General features: G+C 43.5%; 1 protein-coding gene across 3 annotated transcripts in view; it reads left to right on the top strand.

The window, feature by feature from the left end:
• The window catches only part of LOC106585261 (transcription factor COE2), a 36,967-nt gene extending 32,761 nt beyond the window's left edge, over positions 1-4,206 (top strand). For 2 of the 3 annotated variants that reach the window (XM_014171293.2, XM_014171291.2), the window contains exons 13-16: positions 1,391-1,565; positions 1,762-1,947; positions 2,148-2,315; positions 2,538-4,206. In XM_014171293.2, coding sequence (XP_014026768.1) covers positions 1,391-1,565; positions 1,762-1,947; positions 2,148-2,315; positions 2,538-2,569 — 561 coding nt within the window. In that variant the 3' untranslated portion in view covers positions 2,570-4,206. Of the gene's footprint in view, positions 1-1,390; positions 1,566-1,761; positions 1,948-2,147; positions 2,316-2,511 lie in introns of all 3 variants that reach the window. The other variant, XM_014171292.2, reaches the window with a different exon arrangement.
• The last annotated feature ends 17,213 nt before the right edge of the window (positions 4,207-21,419 follow it).

Here is a 21,419-nt window from a genome sequence, read left to right as displayed (position 1 = left end):
CATAGCTATATTTAGAGCAATGGGCCAGTAACTGGAAGGTTGCTGGATCGAATCCCCGAGCTGACAAGGTGAAAACCTATAGTTTTGCCCCCGAGCAAGGCAGTTAACCCACTGTTAACCGGGCGCCAAAGACGTGGATGTTGATTAAGGCAGCCCCCCACACCTCTCTGATTCAGAGGGTTGGGTTAAATGTAGAAGACTCCTTTCAGTTGAATACATTCAGTTGGACAACTGACTCGGTATCCCCTCCTTTCCCGTTCCCTATTTCTATGCGCATCGAGGTGTGCATTCTCCTATTACGCACAACCAGAATGACAGAGACATAGGACACAGACACACAGAACTCCGACATAACCCGAAACCATACACTGAATTAAATGAACAGAACTTCTACCTCATGAGTCTTGTGAACGTTCATGTGCACAATAAACACAGCGCCCAGGCTAAATGAAAATGTAGTATATGGAACATGAAATAGAAATGTTTATGTGTTGCAATAAATGGTATGGTGATGGAATGAAGAAACGCTAGTAATTATTGGAGGATTAGATGGAAAATAGACTTACCACATATGCATTTAAATGTGTGAAAACAACAGCAGATATTTAAAGAATTGAACAAAGCGCTCTCCACTGGAAGTAGTTTGGAGAGCCCCTGTGGTGCATCATCGCCACAGTAATAATTCATTTTAACAACAAATTCCAAATGCAAGCATAAGTAAATTATAATTTTTAAAATACCAAAAGACCAGTAAGCCTATGCTAGTAGGCCTAATTGTTGCTTGATGCCCCATTGCTGCTGCGCTTGCAAAGTGAACAGTTAATGTTCTTGATTACCAAACTATTTTTGGAGCTGCATGTTTATTTATTATGGCTGTCCTCTCTCCCTACAATTTGACGTTTGCGCTGCACCCGATCCTATAGATGTACAGTAAATCAGCAATCTGTTGGCTAGCTCACCCGACCGGTGTTGATTGACAGTTTTCTGGTCCAATCAGAGGGCCAAGTGTGCGTTTCACTAGCCAATCTGTTGCACGTTTTTTGTTGTTGCAAGGGCGATGCTGCGGCTACTGTCTATGGCATCTCTGTGCCACAAAATGAGTGACAAAACATGACAAAACCTAGCCAGATCATTTCAAGTCATCAGTCTCAAGTAAGAGGGCAGTCCCGAGTCATGAGGCTCCAAGTCCAAGTCAAGTCTCAAGTTATTTTCTTTTCTATCAAGTCGAGTCTCAAGTCATCAAATGTGTGACTGAAGTCAGACTTGACTCCAAGTCATGTGACTGGAGTGAACAACTCTACTGTTCTTGTCTCTTTTACTGTTACTCTTATCAATAACTGCTATACATCTCTGATGTCTGGCTAACAGTTTGTATTGTCTGTCTCTTTAGGACATGTTGCTGAAGCGTGCAGCGGACATTGCTGAGGCCCTGTACAGTGTTCCCCGTCCCCACAGCCAGCTGCAGGCCCTGCCTAGTTCCCCAGCCCATGGCAGCGTCATGGGCCTAGGCTCATACCCCTCCCAGCTGGGGGTCGGCATCGGAGAGCCAGGACAAACCAGCCAGGGTGAGCAGCACTAGACTTACTATGTGATTTATAGTGATATTCATAAGAGTCTGTCCCTTTGCGATTTTCTTCTAGGTGGTGCTATGATATCTCCAGTGGGAAAATCACTTGTCGTTCTGTGTTTTCCTTACCTCTGTCCTTTTTTGTTCTAACACTCTATCGGTCTCTCTCTTTGTTTCTCTCTCTCACTCTCCAGGTTATATTCGTAACTCCAGCAGTTTGTCTCCACGGGGATACCCCTCTGCCTCCACCCCTCAGCAGTCGGGCTATGGGGGAGGTGGAGGTATGAGTGGCGGGTATGGGGCAGTGCCCATGACTAGTCTTGGGGTGCCAGGATCCCCTGGTTTTAGCAGTGCCTCCCCCACTGGTTCTCCCTATGGCAGTGAGTGTGTCTCCTCTTACTCAATCACTCTGTCCTGTGTTTCCTTCCTGTCCCTGCTACAATAAAACATCATTGCCCACCATTGACAAAGGTTGACCGGTGCATAGAATCCTTCTGTTATAAAGTAACAACAACTATTCTCTCTCTCTCTCTCTCTCTCTCTCTCTCTCTCTCTCTCTCTCTCTCTCTCTCTCCCACAGTAATGCCATCTAGTCCCACCATCCCGGGTTCCAGCTCCTCCTCCTCCCTCCTGCCATTCTCCTCCTTCCCGTCCTCAGCCAAACAGAAGAGTGCCTTTGCTCCCGTCCTCCGGCCCCAGGGATCCTCCTCTCCTGCCTGCCCAGCCTCAGGAGGCAACAGCTTCAGAGGTAGAACCAAACTACAATCTTAGAAACACCCCTTTCTGTGTAAAAAAAACCCCCAACATTTTTCTGTATAAAAGCAAATCCATACCCACATACACATAGGCTAGGCATGCATGACAATACAATATGTCTGGCTGTTATTTGGGTTATGATTATGATTGCCATTTTCAAAAATAAGATTGTATCTAAAACATATTAGATTATTACTATTCTCTTTCTCTATAGCGATGACCGGCCTGGTAGTTCCCCCGATGTAGCAGCACTCCACCACCTCCCATCCACCATCTACAAACCAGACGAGACCAGACCACTGCTCCAACACTGCCACCCCCTGCAGGCACTGACAGGGCAGGGATGCTGATGGAACACACACTCAACCACCCACAACTATCCTCACTGATGCCCTGCCACTAGTTCAGCCCATGTATCATTCATCTGGATGAAAGGGATGGGATAGAAAGAGTCCAAAGACCAGCCAGTCACTCCAGATGCAGACAGAAGACCTCTTCGTCTGTAGTAGCTGCAAAGACATGAGACTTTCTTGGGCCACACCACGACACAGTGGAGCCCTATGGGGTGTACTATGGGTGTCTCTGTATTTTCAAAGGAAAGCAGAAGTCAGCGTCAAGATGCCTTCACGAGCTTCAAAAGCACTCATACCACCCAACGCTACAGCCTTATGCAGCATTTGGTTCTTCCAACAACACCTACCCCAAACTGATCAACCTCTTGGCTAGTGGAGGTGTGCTAGAAGAATATGTCTGTTGATGATTTGTTGTTAGAGCACTGAACTGAATGGACAAAGGACAACTCTGATACTCTGTGCCGAAACTCAATGAACCAGGGTGATATTTGTCTCTAAGGACACTGTCACAGGCATGTGAAGACTCCAAGGTTTTTGTAGTAGACTTTTTGAAGGTGATTTACATTCCAGAATGATAGACCATTTTTGTTCTCATCTCCACGATTTTACAAGGGCAAATTCTTTGTCCTCCAGTGTTGGTAATAAAAAGTAAAAAAGTAATTCATATATTGATTTATTTAAGAAGAAAAAAACAAGCAATTTAACTTATTATTACATTTAGTTTAGGGAATAATATAAACGTGTTTTAATTCCTTTTTTGCAATTGTTATAAATATGATTATCTCTATCTTGTCATTATACTTGTTTTTATTGAAATCTTTGAGGGTTTTATTAGACATGACTGTTGGTTCATAAGTAAGAGAGAAGGAAGTAGTACTCCAATGTTTATTTGAAATAAAGTCCTTGGGCAATACTCTTTTCCTGGTTTGTCACATAACAAAATGGAACCGTTATGTCCAATGTCAAAGAAAGCAAATTACCTTGCTGTTCTCTATAAAGGAAAACTAGTTAGCATATATTATTATTAATTTCATTTTTATGCATGTTATTTCAACACTGATTCCCTTGTATTATTTCATTCATGTGGCCAATTTGAAATTGTATATCGAACATTATAATTTTCATTGTTGATTCATTTGATGTGTTTCATCCCACAGTCTCTGGTCACTATGCAGTAAAGTAGCAAGCACAAACTGAAATCAAAGGGATATATTGGGGATTTGTCATAAACCCATGCAACAGTGTTCTTACTCACTGTTGCAGCACAATACAAACATCATGCTCAGGATTAGAGAACACAGAATAAAAAAAAAGATTTAGCTGACATCTATTCAAAGTTGTTTCCAGTGTTTGACTGGTTTTATTTATTTGATAGCAGTTAGTAAAATGTAAGGTCACATTTTTTTTCTTCAAAAGCCATCTTTCTTTTTTAATGGTACAGGATAACATGATTGTCTGAAATTGTGATTTGTATATCATAAGGTGTAATTATATTTTGTCCTCCCAAATAAAACAAAAATCACAGTAAGAGCTCACTGTTGGTATTCATAACTGAAACATGAGGAAAGTTGAAAAACAAGGTCCATTTTTGTGTGTGTGCACCTGACTTTGTGTTTGCATCTATGCCAATTAGACATCAATAAAAATGTACAGATATCCATAATATGACCAATACAAAACTCTTTAGGTTAGTGAGGTTTTGATACATACAGCGTTATGGGACTATAATTCAGGAATACACCAGGACAATTTTTTGACTCACCTGTATGCTTGTGTATTTTGACATTGCTTTGTATACATAGCTGATGAGGCGCAGCATCTTAATTGTGGAGTGTGCGTTGCAGACTGTGTAGCTACTGCCTCTAAAGATAAACAACATCCCCCCATCACTCTCCTCTCCAGCGGCAACCTTGCTTATTCCTCTGAGGACCAGGCCTCTGGGGGCCCCACTGAGAACCACATGAGCCTTTCCTCCTCCTCTCTCTCTGGCGTGTGCCCTCTTTCTCTCCCATCTCCCCCTCTCTCTCTCGCTACCCTGCCATTCTTTCTTTCAGTCTTTGTTTCAAGCCACTTTCATCCCTTCATTCTTTCTCTCCTGCTCCCTCTCTCTCTCTGTAATGGCTTCTCTCTGTTAATGTAATTAGCACTGGTAAAGGAGGGCAGTTAATTACCAGCTCTTTTTTTGATGGGGTAATTAATGTTATGCCAGGAAACAGCAACTGTTTCATTAACACAACGCTCAAAGCAGTGAAGGGGTGGTTGCAGCGCTGAGTGTATTCATATCCATGTGTGTGTCAATGTGTGTGGTTGTGTTCTACAGTCTGAGTGTACACTACAGTAGGGTATTTAGATAGATATGCTCAAGGATGGAGTAATAGCGGTTTTGAACACAAAAGGCAGAGCTGCTCTGTGAGAGGACCCTCTGGCCCCCTTATAGTCTTTGCTTTTGTTTGATTTCTTTGTCACCATCAAGTGGCACTTGTCAAAGAAGTCAAAGCTGCTACCCGTCTCTCACTCTCTGCCCCTATTTCTCTCTCTCTCCATCTCTCTCTCTCTCTCTCTCTCTCACTGTAAACATGCTGCTAATTTGACAAGTTTAAGTCAGCTTTGTTGTCAGAACCTCAGCATTCATCCCAATGAGTGCTCCTTCTGCCCAGTGGTGCAGGAGCCATATGCTCGTCTTCTTCAGGACTGTTTAGTTGTTATTGTTTTGGCTGCTGCATCACAGGTGCCATTTCACTGTCTTCTGATCACACATTCAATTAAGGAAGGATGTAACACCACCTGCCATCAAGCACTTCTCACACATTTACACAATCTCTTATTATAAGGAGCGTCACCATTTTCATGTCAAAAGCCTTACATGTAAAAGTAAATGTAAGTAAATGGATGATATTTTAATATGAATTTGCTCTTCATGTAGCAAGGTAGAATAGAAAAAATATGAGACAAAGAAAAGTAGGGAGTATAAGACAAAAGTCCATCCATCCCCCCTTTCAAGGGATGTGTTCGTGTTTATATACCCAATTAGCCCTTGGGCCACAGCATGGCCCGGCATTAAGCTGACATTATCCCAGAGTGTGTGCAGTTTGTGCAGTGTGTGTGTGTGTGTGTGTGTGTGTGTGTGTGTGTGTGTGTGTGTGTGTGTGTGTGTGTTCATCCCCTTCTCATTTGAATCTTAGATGATGACCAGCTAAAGGCAGTCTATAATGGGACTTGAGAGGGGGATTGTTTGGTCAAATAGATGTGTAGATTGGCTCGACCCCACCCCACCCCACCCATTCACTCTCTGCAGCCTTTGGCCAATCAATCACCAAATCCTATATTGTTGTCCATTAGACAAGGGTTTCCCAAACCCAGTCCTGGGGCCCCCCCTCGGTGCATGTATCATTTTTTTGCCCTAGCACTACACAGCTGATTGAAATAACCAACTCAACATCAAGCTTTGATTATTTGAATCAGCTGTGTAGTGCTAGGGCAAAAAACTGAAACATGCACCGAGGGGGTGGGGGGACAGGACCGAGTTTGGGAAACCCTGCATTAGACTACTGAAACCCCTTTCCTTTTTCCAAAATGATCCCCCCCACCCCCCATCCCCATTCCCTTGGGTGTCAGTAGAGTGGGGTGACAGATGGGATAGACAGATAGCTGGCCCATAAGACAACCCCCCAAACAACCCTCCTCCACAGACACAGACCTCATCTGTCTGTCCTATGCTTTTGTTCACTTTGGAAAAGTGCGCTCTGTGAACACAGAGGGACGACTCTGCCCCTCTGTCTCAATCTGTGTGTATGTGCGTGTGTTTGTGTTGAATGACACTTGCAGAGTATTAGTGTGGGATGAACGATGCTCGGATGAAGCCAGATGTACTCAATCATTATATTCAGAACTGCATGTTCTTAATTCATGTACACACGGTGCCATATGGTACCTCATTCTGATGTTCATGATGTGTGGCTACTGTGTGGAGGACCCAGATGTGCAGGTTCTATGTCGGGTCACCTCAGAAATGATGTCTGACCTAAAAACACATGGGAATATACAATTATAGGTGGCCACAGTTGGTTTAAAGTGTGGACACTAAATGTTATTTTTAGGGCAAACATTCAAACATGTAATTGCTGCCTGAGTAGAAAACGACAGTTGTGAATACTGGCAACAAATACAAATATACACTCTTAGAAAAAAGGGTTCCGAAAGGGTTCTTCAGCTGTCCCCATAGGAGAACCCTTTGAAGAACCCCTTTTAGCTCCAGGTAGAACCCTTTTTGGTTCTAGGTAGAACTCTCCCAAAAGGGTTCTACTTGGAACCAAAAAGGTTCTACCTGGAACTTAAAAGGGCTCTTCAAAGGGTTCTCCTATGGCGACAGCCGAAGAACCCTTTCGGTTCTAGATAGCACCTTTTTTTCTAAGAGTGGCGCAGAGGTCTAAGGCACTGCATCTCAGTGCAAGAGGCATCACTACAGTCCCTGGTTCGAAACCAGGCTGTATCACATTGGGTCGTGATTGGGAATCCCATAGGGTGGCGCACAATTGGCCCAGCATCGTCCGGGTTTCGCCGGGGTAGGCCGTCATTGTAAATAAGAATTTGTTCTTAACTGACGTGCCTACTTAAATAAAGGTTAAATAAAAATAAATAAATACAAATTATAGTGTTGAGGATTTTATGAAATTTTGAGCCACATCAGGTGGTGCCTCAAGGTGGTCTAGCCTACAGGACAAACTTTGCATTTATGAAAAATATAATATTTTAACTCTATCTAATTCTAATATTGGCAAAAGCGGAGTAGAATCAGTGAGGATCTAATCTGGCCTAACTGCGCATATTGGCTGTTTTTGCAGAGCCGAGGTTTGAGGAGGTGAGAAGGCCCTGTACCGGTGATTAATTACGCCCACGTCAGGTGACAGTGGTGGGATCTCTCAACGTGGTGCCTGCAACCGACACGGAGGGAATCCCACCCTGGCTAATTGACCCGGCTTCTGTTAGGCCATCCATCACCCGTGGCCCAAGTGCCCCCGTAAGAAACACATTATTCAGGGATAAGTTAGTTAACCAACTATCGCTCCACCTTTCATTAATGGTATTAGCTTTTCTCGTGTGCGTGCTTTTCCTCTATGCACGTGGCTAGTTAGACAAAATTGTGTTGGGTTGTTTGCCTAAAGAAATGTTGTGTACCGGTAAGTGCCAAAATGCGAATGCACTGATATTCTAAGTAGGCTAATAGACATAACCCCATGCCATTGAGGACTTTCACCATTTTGAAGTAGTCAACTGGGTGGGACTTCCTATGGGTTAAGGAAGGATCACATAATTTCATCCTGGTCATCGGGAGGGATCAGCTAATGAATTATGCTCATGAGCAAACATTCCATACATACAGGTGGCAGTTGGCTTTATACCTGTTCAAACAACACACTCCAGGTGGCAGTATGCACCCTTTCAGTTTGCTTACCAACTCATAGGAGTAGTAGAAGAAGAAAATGTACTACTTAAAAATGGAAATGGCATCAATGGCACTGCCCGTGCGCTCAAAAATGCCATAATGGACAGATACAGTCCTCTATCATTCTCTATGGTCCAGTAACAGTGTGTTTGGATCCACATGAGTTTCTAGGTCGAAAACATCTTCAATTTATGTGAGTTTACGGAAGTTTTTCCTGGCTCAATTGTTAGTCCCGTTACACACCTTCAATATCTACCTATCACTGTTCATCAGCCAAGCATTAACTAATGAGATGATTCATAGTCAATAATTTAAAAATACTTCTTTCTGCCTATCAAGCTGTTTGCTGTTTTTACCTCTGTTCTCTGTAAAAATGGGATAAAACCTTTCAAATAATTACATTTACATTTACATTTAAGTCATTTAGCAGACGCTCTTATCCAGAGCGACTTACAAAATGGTGCATTCACCTTATGATATCCAGTGGAACAACCACTTTACAATAGTGCATCTAAATATTTTAAGGGGGGGGTTAGAAAGATTACTTTATCCTATCCTAGGTATTCCTTAAAGAGGTGGGGTTTCAGGTGTCTCCGGAAGGTGGTGATTGACTCCGCTGTCCTGGCGTCGTGAGGGAGCTTGTTCCACCATTGGGGTGCCAGAGCAGCGAACAGTTTTGACTGGGCTGAGCGGGAACTGTGCTTCCTCAGAGGTAGGGGGGCCAGCAGGCCAGTGGTGGATGAACGCAGTGCCCTTGTTTGGGTGTAGGGCCTGATCAGAGCCTGAAGGTATGGAGGTGCCGTTCCCTTCACAGCTCCGTAGGCAATCACCATGGTCTTGTAGCGGATGCGAGCTTCAACTGGAAGCCAGTGGAGAGAGCGGAGGAGCGGGGTGACGTGAGAGAACTTGGGAAGGTTGAACACCAGACGGGCTGCGGCGTTCTGGATGAGTTGTAGGGGTTTAATGGCACAGGCAGGGAGCCCAGCCAACAGCGAGTTGCAGTAATCCAGACGGGAGATGACAAGTGCCTGGATTAGGACCTGCGCCGCTTCCTGTGTGAGGCAGGGTCGTACTCTACGAATGTTGTAGAGCATGAACCTACAAGATCGGGTCACCGCCTTGATGTTAGTGGAGAACGACAGGGTGTTGTCCAGGATCACGCCAAGGTTCTTAGCACTCTGGGAGGAGGACACAAGGGAGTTGTCAACCGTGATGGCGAGATCATGGAACGGGCAGTCCTTCCCCGGGAGGAAGAGCAGCTCCGTCTTGCCGAGGTTCAGCTTGAGCTGGTGATCCGTCATCCACACTGATATGTCTGACAGACATGCAGAGATGCGATTCGCCGCCTGGTTATCAGAAGGGGGAAAGGAGAAGATTAATTGTGTGTCGTCTGCATAGCAATGATAGGAGAGACCATGTGATGATATGACAGAGCCAAGTGACTTGGTGTATAGCGAGAATAGGAGAGGGCCTAGAACAGAGCCCTGGGGGACACCAGTGGTGAGAGCGCATGGTGCGGAGACAGATTCTCGCCACGCCACCTGGTAGGAGCGACCTGTCAGGTAGGACGCAATCCAAGCGTGGGCCGCGCCGGAGATGCCCAACTCGGAGAGGGTGGAGAGGAGGATCTGATGGTTCACAGTATCAAAGGCAGCAGATAGGTCTAGAAGGATGAGAGCAGAGGAGAGAGAGTTAGCTTAAGCAGTGCGGAGAGCCTCCGTGACACAGAGAAGAGCAGTCTCAGTTGAATGCCCAGTCTTGAAACCTGACTGATTAGGATCAAGAAGGTCATTCTGAGAGAGATAGCAGGAGAGCTGGCCAAGGACGGCACGTTCAAGAGTTTTGGAGAGAAAAGAAAGAAGGGATACTGGTCTGTAGTTGTTGACATCGGAGGGATCGAGTGTAGGTTTTTTCAGAAGGGGTGCAACTCTCGCTCTCTTGAAGACGGAAGGGACGTAGCCAGCGGTCAAGGATGAGTTGATGAGCGAGGTGAGGAAGGGGAGAAGGTCTCCGGAAATGGTCTGGAGAAGAGAGGAGGGGATAGGGTCAAGTGGGCAGGTTGTTGGGCGGCCGGCCGTCACAAGACGCGAGATTTCATCTGGAGAGAGAGGGGAGAAAGAGGTCAAAGCACAGGGTAGGGCAGTGTGAGCAGGACCAGCGGTGTCGTTTGACTTAGCAAACGAGGATCGGATATCGTCAACCTTCTTTTCAAAATGGTTGACGAAGTCATCCGCAGAGAGGGAGGAGGGGGGGAGGGGGAGGAGGATTCAGGAGGGAGGAGAAGGTAGCAAAGAGCTTCCTAGGGTTAGAGGCAGATGCTTGGAATTTAGAGTGGTAGAAAGTGGCTTTAGCAGCAGAGACAGAAGAGGAGAATGTAGAGAGGAGTGAGTGAAAGGATGCCAGGTCCGCAGGGAGGCGAGTTTTCCTCCATTTCCACTCGGCTGCCCGGAGCCCTGTTCTGTGAGCTCGTAGTGAGTCGTCGAGCCACGGAGCAGGAGGGGAGGACCGAGCCGGCCTGGAGGATAGGGGACAGAGAAAATCAAAGGATGCAGAAAGGGAGGAGAGGAGGGTTGAGGAGGCAGAATCAGGAGATAGGTTGGAGAAGGTTTGAGCAGAGGGAAGAGATGATAGGATGGAAGAGGAGAGAGTAGCGGGAGAGAGAGAGCGAAGGTTGGGACGGCGCAATACCATCCGAGTAGGGGCAGAGTGAGAAGTGTTGGATGAGAGCAAGAGGGAAAAGGATACAAGGTAGTGGTCGGAGATTTGGAGGGGAGTTGCAATGAGATTAGTGGAAGAACAGCATCTAGTAAAGATGAGGTCAAGCGTATTGCCTGCCTTGTGAGTAGGGGGGGAAGGTGAGAGGGTGAGGTCAAAAGAGGAGAGGAGTGGAAAGAAGGAGGCAGAGAGGAATGAGTCAAAGGTAGACGTGGGGAGGTTAAAGTCACCCAGAACTGTGAGAGGTGAGCCATCCTCAGGAAAGGAACTTATCAAGGCGTCAAGCTCATTGATGAACTCTCCAAGGGAACCTGGAGGGCAATAAATGATAAGGATGTTAAGCTTGAAAGGGCTGGTAACTGTGACAGCATGGAATTCAAATGAGGAGATAGACAGATGGGTCAGGGGAGAAAGAGAGAATGTCCACTTGGGAGAGATGAGGATTCCAGTGCCACCACCCCGCTGGCTCGATGCTCTAGGGGTATGCGAGAACACGTGGGCAGACGAAGAGAGAGCAGTAGGAGTAGCAGTGTTATCTGTGGTAATCCATGTTTCCGTCAGCGCCAGGAAGTCTAGGGACTGGAGGGTAGCATAGACTGAGATGAACTCAGCCTTGTTGGCTGCAGACCGGCAGTTCCAGAGGCTGCCGGAGACCTGGAACTCCACGTGGGTCGTGCGCGCTGGGACCACCAGGTTGGAGTGGCAGCGGCCACGCGGTGTGAAGCGTTTGTATGGCCTGTGCAGAGAGGAGAGAACAGGGATAGACAGACACATAGTTGACAAGCTACAGAAGTGTTGTTTCTTGTATTATTGTCTCCTGTGTCTTTAGAGAACTGTTTCACTTTGATATCCTTTTTCTTCTGTCCTGATTTTCTCTTTCTTTTCTTCTGTTAACTAGATATTCTTTGTTGTTCTTCGTTAGCTAGCTAGCTTCTTCCAAAAGAGTCCCTAGCAACTGCTTAGCAACTGGTAAACAATTCAGCTAGCTAAGATAACTACAATTTTATGAAAAATAGTTATTTTTCAAAAGCCTATCTTCTTTGTTTGTTGCTTGTTTTTTCTCCTATTCAGTCTTGCAGTTTTCTTTTGCTTTTTTCCAATGTACTTCACTCTAAAAACAATGTAAATTTCAATATTTGTAGGAGCTCATTGTTCAGCTGCTGCTGCTCAAATTGGAGTTCCGGAACCAAATTGTATCGACTGTGAAGCCTTTGTCTGGCAGTACCTCCTGAGGAAACGACTGACGACATGTTAAGAAGGAGACCTCTCATCTGTATCCATGCTGTTGGTTTCTAAACATTTAATCCAGATAATCCAAATGATCTCGTGTTGTCTAAATCATGTTCCCCCATTCAATTTAGTTCCCCCTTCAGATAGTGAAAGACAACGTTTTGCCCCAAATCTTGAGATCATATAACATGTTGTTTTGTTATAGCATATGATGTGCCAGGTTCGGGATTTGGTTAAGTTTTCTCTTGAAATTGTGTCTGAAAACAAGGAGGGATCACATCTGAAGGGGGAGCAGAGTTGAACACGACACAGGATGATTTTGATCTGGAGTAAATGTTTTGTAAAACGGGCCCCTGGGTTAAATGTTTTGTAAAACGGGGCCCTGGGTTAAATGGAATGGTGGTTTATGTGAATCCCAGTGGTGCACACCTGTAACCCCAGTAGGTTACATGTATTTATAACCTTCCATTAGAAAGCCTCATAAAACGTTATTTATTTTCCAATCAACATAAAATACTAAAGAGGTTTTACTGTTTTTACAGTCAGTTGGGCTCCTTAGGTCATGTCATACTGTTGATGTGAATACAATGATACTGCAACAGGCGTTGGCTTTGTACTTTTCAGTCTTTTGTCGATTTGAGCCATTCCCTCCCTGTCCTTAATACACAGTAGGCAACAGTAGGGTCGGAGATCCCAGCAGTGCAGTGTGGTATGTGTCTGCCTGGGTGAGGAGAGCAGACAGACAGGGAGAGATGGAAGGGCCTGCGTCCTCTCTCCTTCACACCTGGTCTTGTCAGGACCCACATGTGGCTTCGCTTTGCTCCTCAGGAAACGGAGGGACAGTCAGTGAGAAGAAGGGAGAGGAGGGGAGAGATATATTGGAGATGGTGAGCCGTGGGTTGAGCAGGACAAGTTATTTCTCATCCCCGAAGGGTATGTCAGTCATACCAGAAACTCTCCAAAAATAACCACTTTCTCTCCCACCGAGAACGCTGGCTCAGTGTTTACAGAGGCACACAGCGAGAGCAGTTGGAGTAGATACAGATAGGTCTACTTGTTCAATTAGATTATATGTCTCGGTCTGTCTGTCTTTGAATATTCTATATGTTTAATTACTGTATGGAATCTGTGTTGTGGACATACAGCATATCTCTTCTGTAGCCATGTTTGGACAGCCAGCACTAGTGCGATGAGGGTTTAATGGGCCGGGGTAATAGATGATAAGTTTCTCGCAATCTACATTTGTTCTATGATATCTAGCAGGCAGTCTGAACTGTGGGAGCTGGGGTTATGCTGCTGTGCCGTTCAGAGCCTGTAGGAAGGGACTGCACTGCACAGTTTAAAATGTATACGCTGATGTAGTTTTGGACTGTTCAAAGAAGCTGTAGAGTGCCACCTTCTGGTAAAAGAAAACAATCTCGCTAAATGTTCAACGTTTTTCTTGTTCTCTCGTCAAAGATACTCTGAGTGTACAACATATTAGGAACACCTGCTCCTTCCAAGACATAGAGTGACCAGGTGAATCAAGGTGAAAGGTATGATCCCTTATTGATGTCACATCAGTGTAGATGAAGGGGAGGAGACAGGTTAAAGAAGGAATTTTAAGCCTTGAGATAATAGAGCCCCACAGCGGAGGTGTCATAATACCCATAAAACCTAGCAGTCAAACAGGGAAATGGTTCCAATCGTTTTTTCACCATTCATTTTCCCATAGTGAATTTTAGAAACTAAAATAAGGGCTATGTTTTGTGTAGGCTTGCCCTGGCGTGACATTTAGATAACCATGTAAATCTCAGACAAGGTGGCTTTTATCAATAAATTAGGCTCTATTTACTTTCAGATTTGAAAATGTTAATGAGCATCAAGGTAGACATCATGCAAGACTACAAATCCCTGCAAGCTCCTGCACGCCATCTCTATATGACGCCTTTGCTAACAGGTATTGTGTCAATTTAAAAGGCAGAAGACAGTTCACAGAATTGTTAATTTAAAGAAATGTAGCCAATATATTAATTACTAAATGTAGCTAACATTAGATAGTTAATCCAGAGATTTTTTTACCTTTGCCTCGATTTGGCAGTCTCATCCAGTTCATCATGGCATTTGTAGTTATTTGTGATAGGCACATTAGTAGCTAATTAGCATTTCATTGTTGTGGGGTAAATACAGGCGAATATATTGATAAAAGTCACCTTGTCCGATAGAGATTTACATAGTTATCGAAACGTCATGCCAGGGTAAACCTACACGAAACACAGCCCTTATTTTAAGTGTTTCTAAAATACTCTATGGGAAAAATGAAAAACGATTGGAAGCATTTCCTTGTTAGACTACTAGGTTTTATGGGTATTATGACTACAGTTTTTCTCAATTGCTAAAACACTAAAACCCATTGGCTGAACAAAGTTCTCAGTTGCCTGGACTCATTTAGCTAATTATGCAGTCTGTTATCAATACCTTAAACCATTTCACATGGTAAAACACCGTTTGCAGATCTCACTTAGACTTTTCAGCAAAACTCTAAACACATTCTCATAACACATTATGCACTCTAATGCACATGTCATCCATACTGGTAAACACAAGTGGCAGCAATCAAATACAAACAGAGAACACATGTCATTGGTTGAACACAACCACTCAAAATTGATTTAACCTGTTTCAAATGATGCGACACAACCAATATATAAGCCAGTTCAGAGAGCAAACAGGTTGTTGAAGGTGGGAAGGAGAAAGTCTGAGAATGGATAGAAGAAACAATGTGAGAGGATGAGGACGAGTGCGTATGCGAGGTGGGCGATGAAGAGGAGGAGGAGGGCAAGAAAGAGGAAGAGGAGGACGAAGAGGAAGAGGAAGACAAAGAGTGGAAATATCTGATGAAATTCGAGCAACAGTTATAGACCATGTTCTTGTCCATGGACTGACAATGAGGGAAGCAGGACTTAGAGTGCAACCCAATTTGAGCCGATTTTCTGTGTCCACCATAGTAAGGACATTCAGAGAAGAGAACAGGTACAGTATACTACTGTATTTTTGTAATTGCACATTTACTGTACTACACTATATGCAGCTGTTTCAATAGACATTTGTAAAGTTAATCACTGTATGTATTGTACTGCATGAATATGTTTTGTAACTACTTTTTGTAGAATTGCAAGGCTGCCACATGCAGGTGGAAGGACAGCTATATTCACTCGGGAGCAAGAGGCCGTTATAGTTGGCATGGTCCTTCAAGATAATGCAATACGACTCAGAGAAATCCAGGAACGAGTGATACAAGACAACACACACTTCCAGGGAATCGAGAGTGTGAGCATTTCCACAATTGACTGTGTCCTCCATCGTAACAGGATGCGAATGAAACAAGTCTACAGAGTACCTTTTGAGCGCAACTCACCAAGGGTGAAAGAACTGCAAGCTCAGTATGTGCAAGTAAGTGTACATTCAGAAACATTTACTGTAATCCAGATTGTCTACAGTACTAACACATACTATGTGAAGGACATTACTCTTCAGTACATAGAATGTACGTGAATCAGAAGTGCATACAGTAGGCCTAATTGTACTCTACAGTATAGCACTGTCTCTGTATGACTTACAAAATCCTACATACAGTATATTGTATTTTTACACAGACAATATTTGACTTGGAATCCTTGGACAGACCCCATGAGTTCATCTTTGTCGATGAAGCAGGCTTCAATCTAACAAAGAGGAGAAGGAGAGGCCGAAACATGATTGGACAGCGGGCCATTGTTGAAGTCCCTGGTCAACGAGGTGGCAATGTCACAATCTGTGCTGCTATCAGCAACCATGGTGTTCTACATCACCATGTTACACTCGGGCCATATAACACCCAGCACCTTCTAAGATTTATTGCCAATCTAAGAGATATTTTATTTGAGCAGCAGGTTCAAGAGCAGCAGGGTCAAGAGCTAAATGAGAATCCCATTCCCACCTATGTGATAGTGTGGGACAATGTCAGTTTCCACCGAGCTGCTCAGGTAAGGGAATGGTTTAACATCAATGGGCAGTTTATGAACTTGTACCTCCCTCCATACTCGCCTTTCCTGAATCCGATTGAGGAGTTTTTCTCCTCTTGGAGATGGAAAGTGTATAATAGACAACCCTACACCAGAGTAAATCTGCTGCAAGCCATGGATTTAGCCTGTGGTGATATAGGTGAGGAATCATGTCAGGGCTGGAGACTGCACACAAGAGGCTTCTTCCCCTGTTGCCTCAGGAGGGACAATATTGCTTGTGATGTCGACGAAGTGCTCTGGCCTGACCCAGCCCAAAGACAAGAAGAAGCACATTGATCACATGTATCATAAGGTGAATGCACCAATTTGTAAGTCGCTCTGGATAAGAGCGTCTGCTAAATGACTTAAATGTAATGTAAATGTAATGTTTACTCCTTTGATTTTTGTCCCTTTTAGTATTGTATACTGTAGTACAGTGCATTGTAGGCTGTATACTGTACAATGGACAAATTGTATGGCCCTGAACATTGTGCTTTCCATTTATTAACAGTACTGACTGCTCAATAGATTTTGACTGGTTGCAGGTTCATATCAACAAAGAACAAGAATTACAGTATCACAGAGACAAAGGACAAGTTTGTGAGATGCAGGGTACAGTACTGTAACAATAGGGGTACAAGGAGGAGGAAGAACAAAAAACAAAATTGCAAAGAGCAAAGCAGAGTAGTAATTTCTGATCAATTTTGATAGAACATGTTTTTGTTCATCAAAAGACAATGACGGAAAAATATGAATATTTGTTTAGATTAAAAATGTACTTCTCCCTGAGAATTGTATGTTTTGAACAATGTGTTTTCTATTTTTCGGTGTATTGTTTACTGACTGCTTGAGAGTGTATATCATTTTGATCACTTTGTTTATGATTTGAGAGCAGTGTTTGATTTTGAACACGGGTAAAACTGTTTTGAGGTGAATGTTTCATTTTGCGAGAGGAGTCAGAGGTTATGTAAATAGTGCTTGAAGATGAGGTTTTGTGTTTAATGTTTTCAGGAAATGGAGCAAGGTTTCAGAAATTGTGTTTTAGCAATTGAGAAAAACTGTAATACTGTGGTAGTCTATTGAGAAAAAGGATTGTGTATGTGTGCCATTCGAAGGTGAATGGGCAAAACAAAAGATTTAAGTGATTTTGAACAGGGTATGGTATTTGGTGCCAGGCACACCGGTTTGACTGTGTCAAGAACTGCAACGCTTCTGGGTTTTTCACACTCAACAGTTTCCTGTGTGTATCAAGAATGGTCTACCAGTCCATGCCCCGATGAATTGAGGCTGTTCTGAGGCCAAAAGGTGTTCCTAATGTTTGGTACATTAATGATTTGGTCCGTCCATCTGTGTGTGGCACAAACAACAAGTGCATCTCCGCTCCACCCACTGAATACCAACACGTATAAATATGCAGCAGGATATCTAATCAAATAAATCCATTCATTAACAGAGCTGCTGGTATTTCTTCTTTTGCATTAATTACATAGTCATTACCATATCAATTAGAGAAATCAGAGATCATGTAATTAAGGTTTAACCAGGAGCACCTGCTACCTCAATGTTGTTTGTGTGTGTGTGTGTGTGTGTGTGTGTGTGTGTGTGTGTGTGTGTGTGTGTGTGTGTGTGTGTGTGTGTGTGTGTGTGTGTGTGTGTGTGTGTGTGTGTGTGTGTGTGTGTGTGTGTTCCAGTCCTAATCTCATTTTAGGTCTTTGACAGGACTCTACCTCATCAATCTGAGCTGTCAGAATGACATCATTTTATTTGTGCTGTTGTTTTTCAGTGGATGGGGGTGGAGCAGGAGATGTTGTTACAGCGATTCCATTGATTGGCAGTGACGCCTGATTAGAAAAGAAGAAAAAGGGACAGGTGAGGAGAGGAGGGCTGGCAAATGTTAAGGAAAAGATTGGGATAGAGTGAGAACACGAGGCATCAGGTGGTATTGTGTGTGTTGTTGCCGGTGTTATAATGGCTTGGATCACACAATGCAACTAAATAAATCCTCTCTCTCACTGGTCACAGAAAATGTCCTGTTGAGGGCTTTCCTGAAGCTTTACTGAATGTTATTATGTTAGCTGTCAATTGAAATGACAGTTCTCATTACATATTCCCAATGTATTCCACATGTATCATGAAGTAAACTTTATATCCGCTGACTTTTTTTTACCACACTGCAGAGTTTTGTACTCACCAGAGGCAGTGGTTGTCATTTCCATGTATCCAAATATCTGATCTATGAAAAAGTGAATTGACCAAAGACGTCAGTTTGGGCAGTGGAGCATGGTAGTTCTGACCAGGTTGTAGAGAGGAAGGTGTTAGGGGTTAGAGGGTAGGGATGGCCACCTGGAGGAAAAGAATAGAGGGGGTGGGTACAGGAGAAGGATGGAATATTTTTTGATGGGGGAAGAAGGAAGCTCAGAAAGAAAAACACCCAGAGGAAAAGAGGCAGTGGAGGAGAGGAGGTGAGGAAAGGGAGCGGGGCAAGGGGGAAGGAGGGAGGGCATTTTGGAAATGGGGCTCTGGGGGACATGTCTCAGCTGCACGGGGCCTCAGAGTGGCACCTACCTCCGGCCTCTTCCCCTGTTCTTTCCTGTTACACTTCCTCTGTTTTCACTCCTTTGCTACCCCTTTTCTCCCACTTCATCGTTCTCATTCTCTGGACACTAACCATATCCCTCTGTTTTGTCCTCAACATACACTCCTACTAATTTAAACGCATTCCCTGACTTATACAACAATATAGAAACATAAACACCCTCACATATACACACCTGTAGCAGTAGTAGGAGTTCTGATCCCTTGCCCTGACCGGACAACCTCCTGGGGCTTTGGCATCCTCTGGCCTTCTCCCTGTGCGCCTAACTGTGCTTTTTAGGTTGTAAATCCATCTCTTCCTCCTCACCCAGCCCCCCCCTTCGGTCCGTAAATCACCCTCACACCCTCTGCTTTGGTCTGCAGCCAAGGAGCTACAGTTGGACCTCAGAGTGAACCACAGCAGCACTAACAGGGCGATTCCAGCATTATGGACATTACATTTGCATGCAAAATCACAACTTTAATGTCTCACAGAATGGACAAACAAAATATAAATGAAAATGTAAATGTGTGTGTCTTGGGGGAGTGTATATCCAAGAAAGCAGACTTTTAAATATTGTCATGTTGCAGAAATAAAGCAAATAAGAAGCGTTATGGATGTTACATGAAATGGACAAGATTTTTGGGGACACGTTGTCACAATGGGTGGCTTGTGGATTCCCGAAGAGTCAGGCGCAGGAGACAGAAAAATTCCGTTAATGAATTTAATAAAAATATCCACACGGAAAATATGCAAGGTATGGAATGCAAGGTGTGCAAAAGTAACGCACCACCCTTAAAAGAACGTAACCAGGGACGCAGCCCAAAAGGAATAGCGTAACTCCACAATATACAGAACCACATGAAACACACCCTGACAAACGAACAATCCCGCACAAACAACAAACCTAACTAACTAGACTAAATACCCCTTCCCACTAACAACTAACACAAAACAGGTGCGCAACTAACCTAGGCCTAACTAACAGAACGTGAAACATAAATCGATGGCAGCTAGTAGGCCGGCGACGACGACCGCCGAGCACCGCCCGGGCGAGGAGGGGCGCCACCTTCCGTAGGTGTCGTGACACACGTAACATAATAGCAAAAGGTCTGTGAGTTTGTAAATATTAGGTCAAAATATGAACAGCCATTTTGTTTGTCATTTCAATTATTACTTTAGAGAGGAAAAAAAACACCCGTTATGGATGTTAGGATTGCATAATTACAGGCCAGTCACCATACCCTAACATTACATTTTTTTCTTTATTTATGTAAAAATGTACCTTTACCAGGGGAACGCAGACACAAATATAATATTTTGTTGTGTTACAACTTTTCTGAAATATTGTAACAAAATAGATGGTAATTTTACATGAAGTAAAATTGTGGGATTTTACCTGTTTTAAAGTATTTTGTGGTAGTTGAGGAGTTTGAAAAGTTAAACAAAGCACTTAAATATAGTCTAAGTTAAATGTAGTAAAATAATTGGTCTGATTACTTTGATATACTACTATATCAACCTTACTACTTTGGATTGTGGGGCAGTCAGATCACACATTTCATCAGAAATAACTATACTCGGACTACTACACTTCTAAAAACTCTCCTACTCGAATACTGTAGTATATGCAAATGAATAATAAGACACAGGAGACAATGAGGCATTGTTGGAATTTTAAATAAATAAAAAACTATATTTATTCCAAAACATATTTGGATGACAGCGGGATGTTCATGAAGTCCTCTCTGAGCTGGAGGGGGATCAGTGGGAAGAGGAACACGGGAAAGTGGGAACCCCTTCAGTCGGCGCACCTCTGCCCCCAGGGGGACACATAAGTTAACTGAGTATAGCATACATCTGAGATTCATTATTTGAAATGCAATTATTTTTTATTTTTTTTACCTGAGCATGTTAAACATTTATTCTTCTCTCTTGACGTATTTGCACTTCTGTTTTTTTTTACACTAACATGAAGACAGAACTAATGCAAGCAGTGAAATGTGATACCAACGTTTTGGTCAAGATTCATACCTGAGAGATGTCTGAAGTAAAAATGTTCAGTACACTGGGTTGTGATTGCTGTAGTACGTCTGTAGCGCACCTGAATGGAGGCAACTTTGTGGTTGAGAAATGAACACGGGATCCAGCAGTGTATTATTTTCTGTGGTAGCAGCTTGTATCAACTGCATGTACCCTCTCTCGTGAACAACAACAAGATGGGCTTGTCAACAGCAGATCCTCGTTGATGTAGCCACAGACGATGAGCGGTTCAGTGCCTTTAAACTATGACAATGGAAGAAGTGTATGTGTGTGTACTGGTTTCAATGTGTTTGTGACTTCTTACCTGTAGAAAATGATAATTGTGGCACTTCAAAACATATTGAGATAGAGGGCTATTAATACACAGTGAGACCAAATGTTTCTTTTGGAATCAGGGAAGTGTCACCAACGAAATGACATGACGGTGGGAAGTTACTTTAATGAAAGCAGTTGATGCTGTTACTAAAACAGCTCTACCTCTTGATTGGCAGAATTTGTTCTTGTTCAGATTTTTTGTTTAAAAGATATACATTTTACCAAAAAGTTGTATAATAGCACACTTTCCCAGACAAGGTCTGCACGTTTTAAACATTGAATGCCGTTTCTAGCTTAAACAATGTAAGAGGAATAGCGTTCTAAATAATAATAACTAGAAGTTAGAAATCCTTCTTATAAGAATTAAAGTTCGCTGTCACAAGTTCCATTTAAGATGCAA

The sequence above is a fragment of the Salmo salar genome, chromosome ssa24, assembly GCF_905237065.1.
Source record: "Salmo salar chromosome ssa24, Ssal_v3.1, whole genome shotgun sequence".
In the NCBI taxonomy this organism is placed as follows: Eukaryota; Metazoa; Chordata; class Actinopteri; order Salmoniformes; family Salmonidae; genus Salmo; species Salmo salar.
Note: the sequence above shows the minus strand (reverse complement) of the source record. Positions and strands in the feature narration are given on the sequence as shown.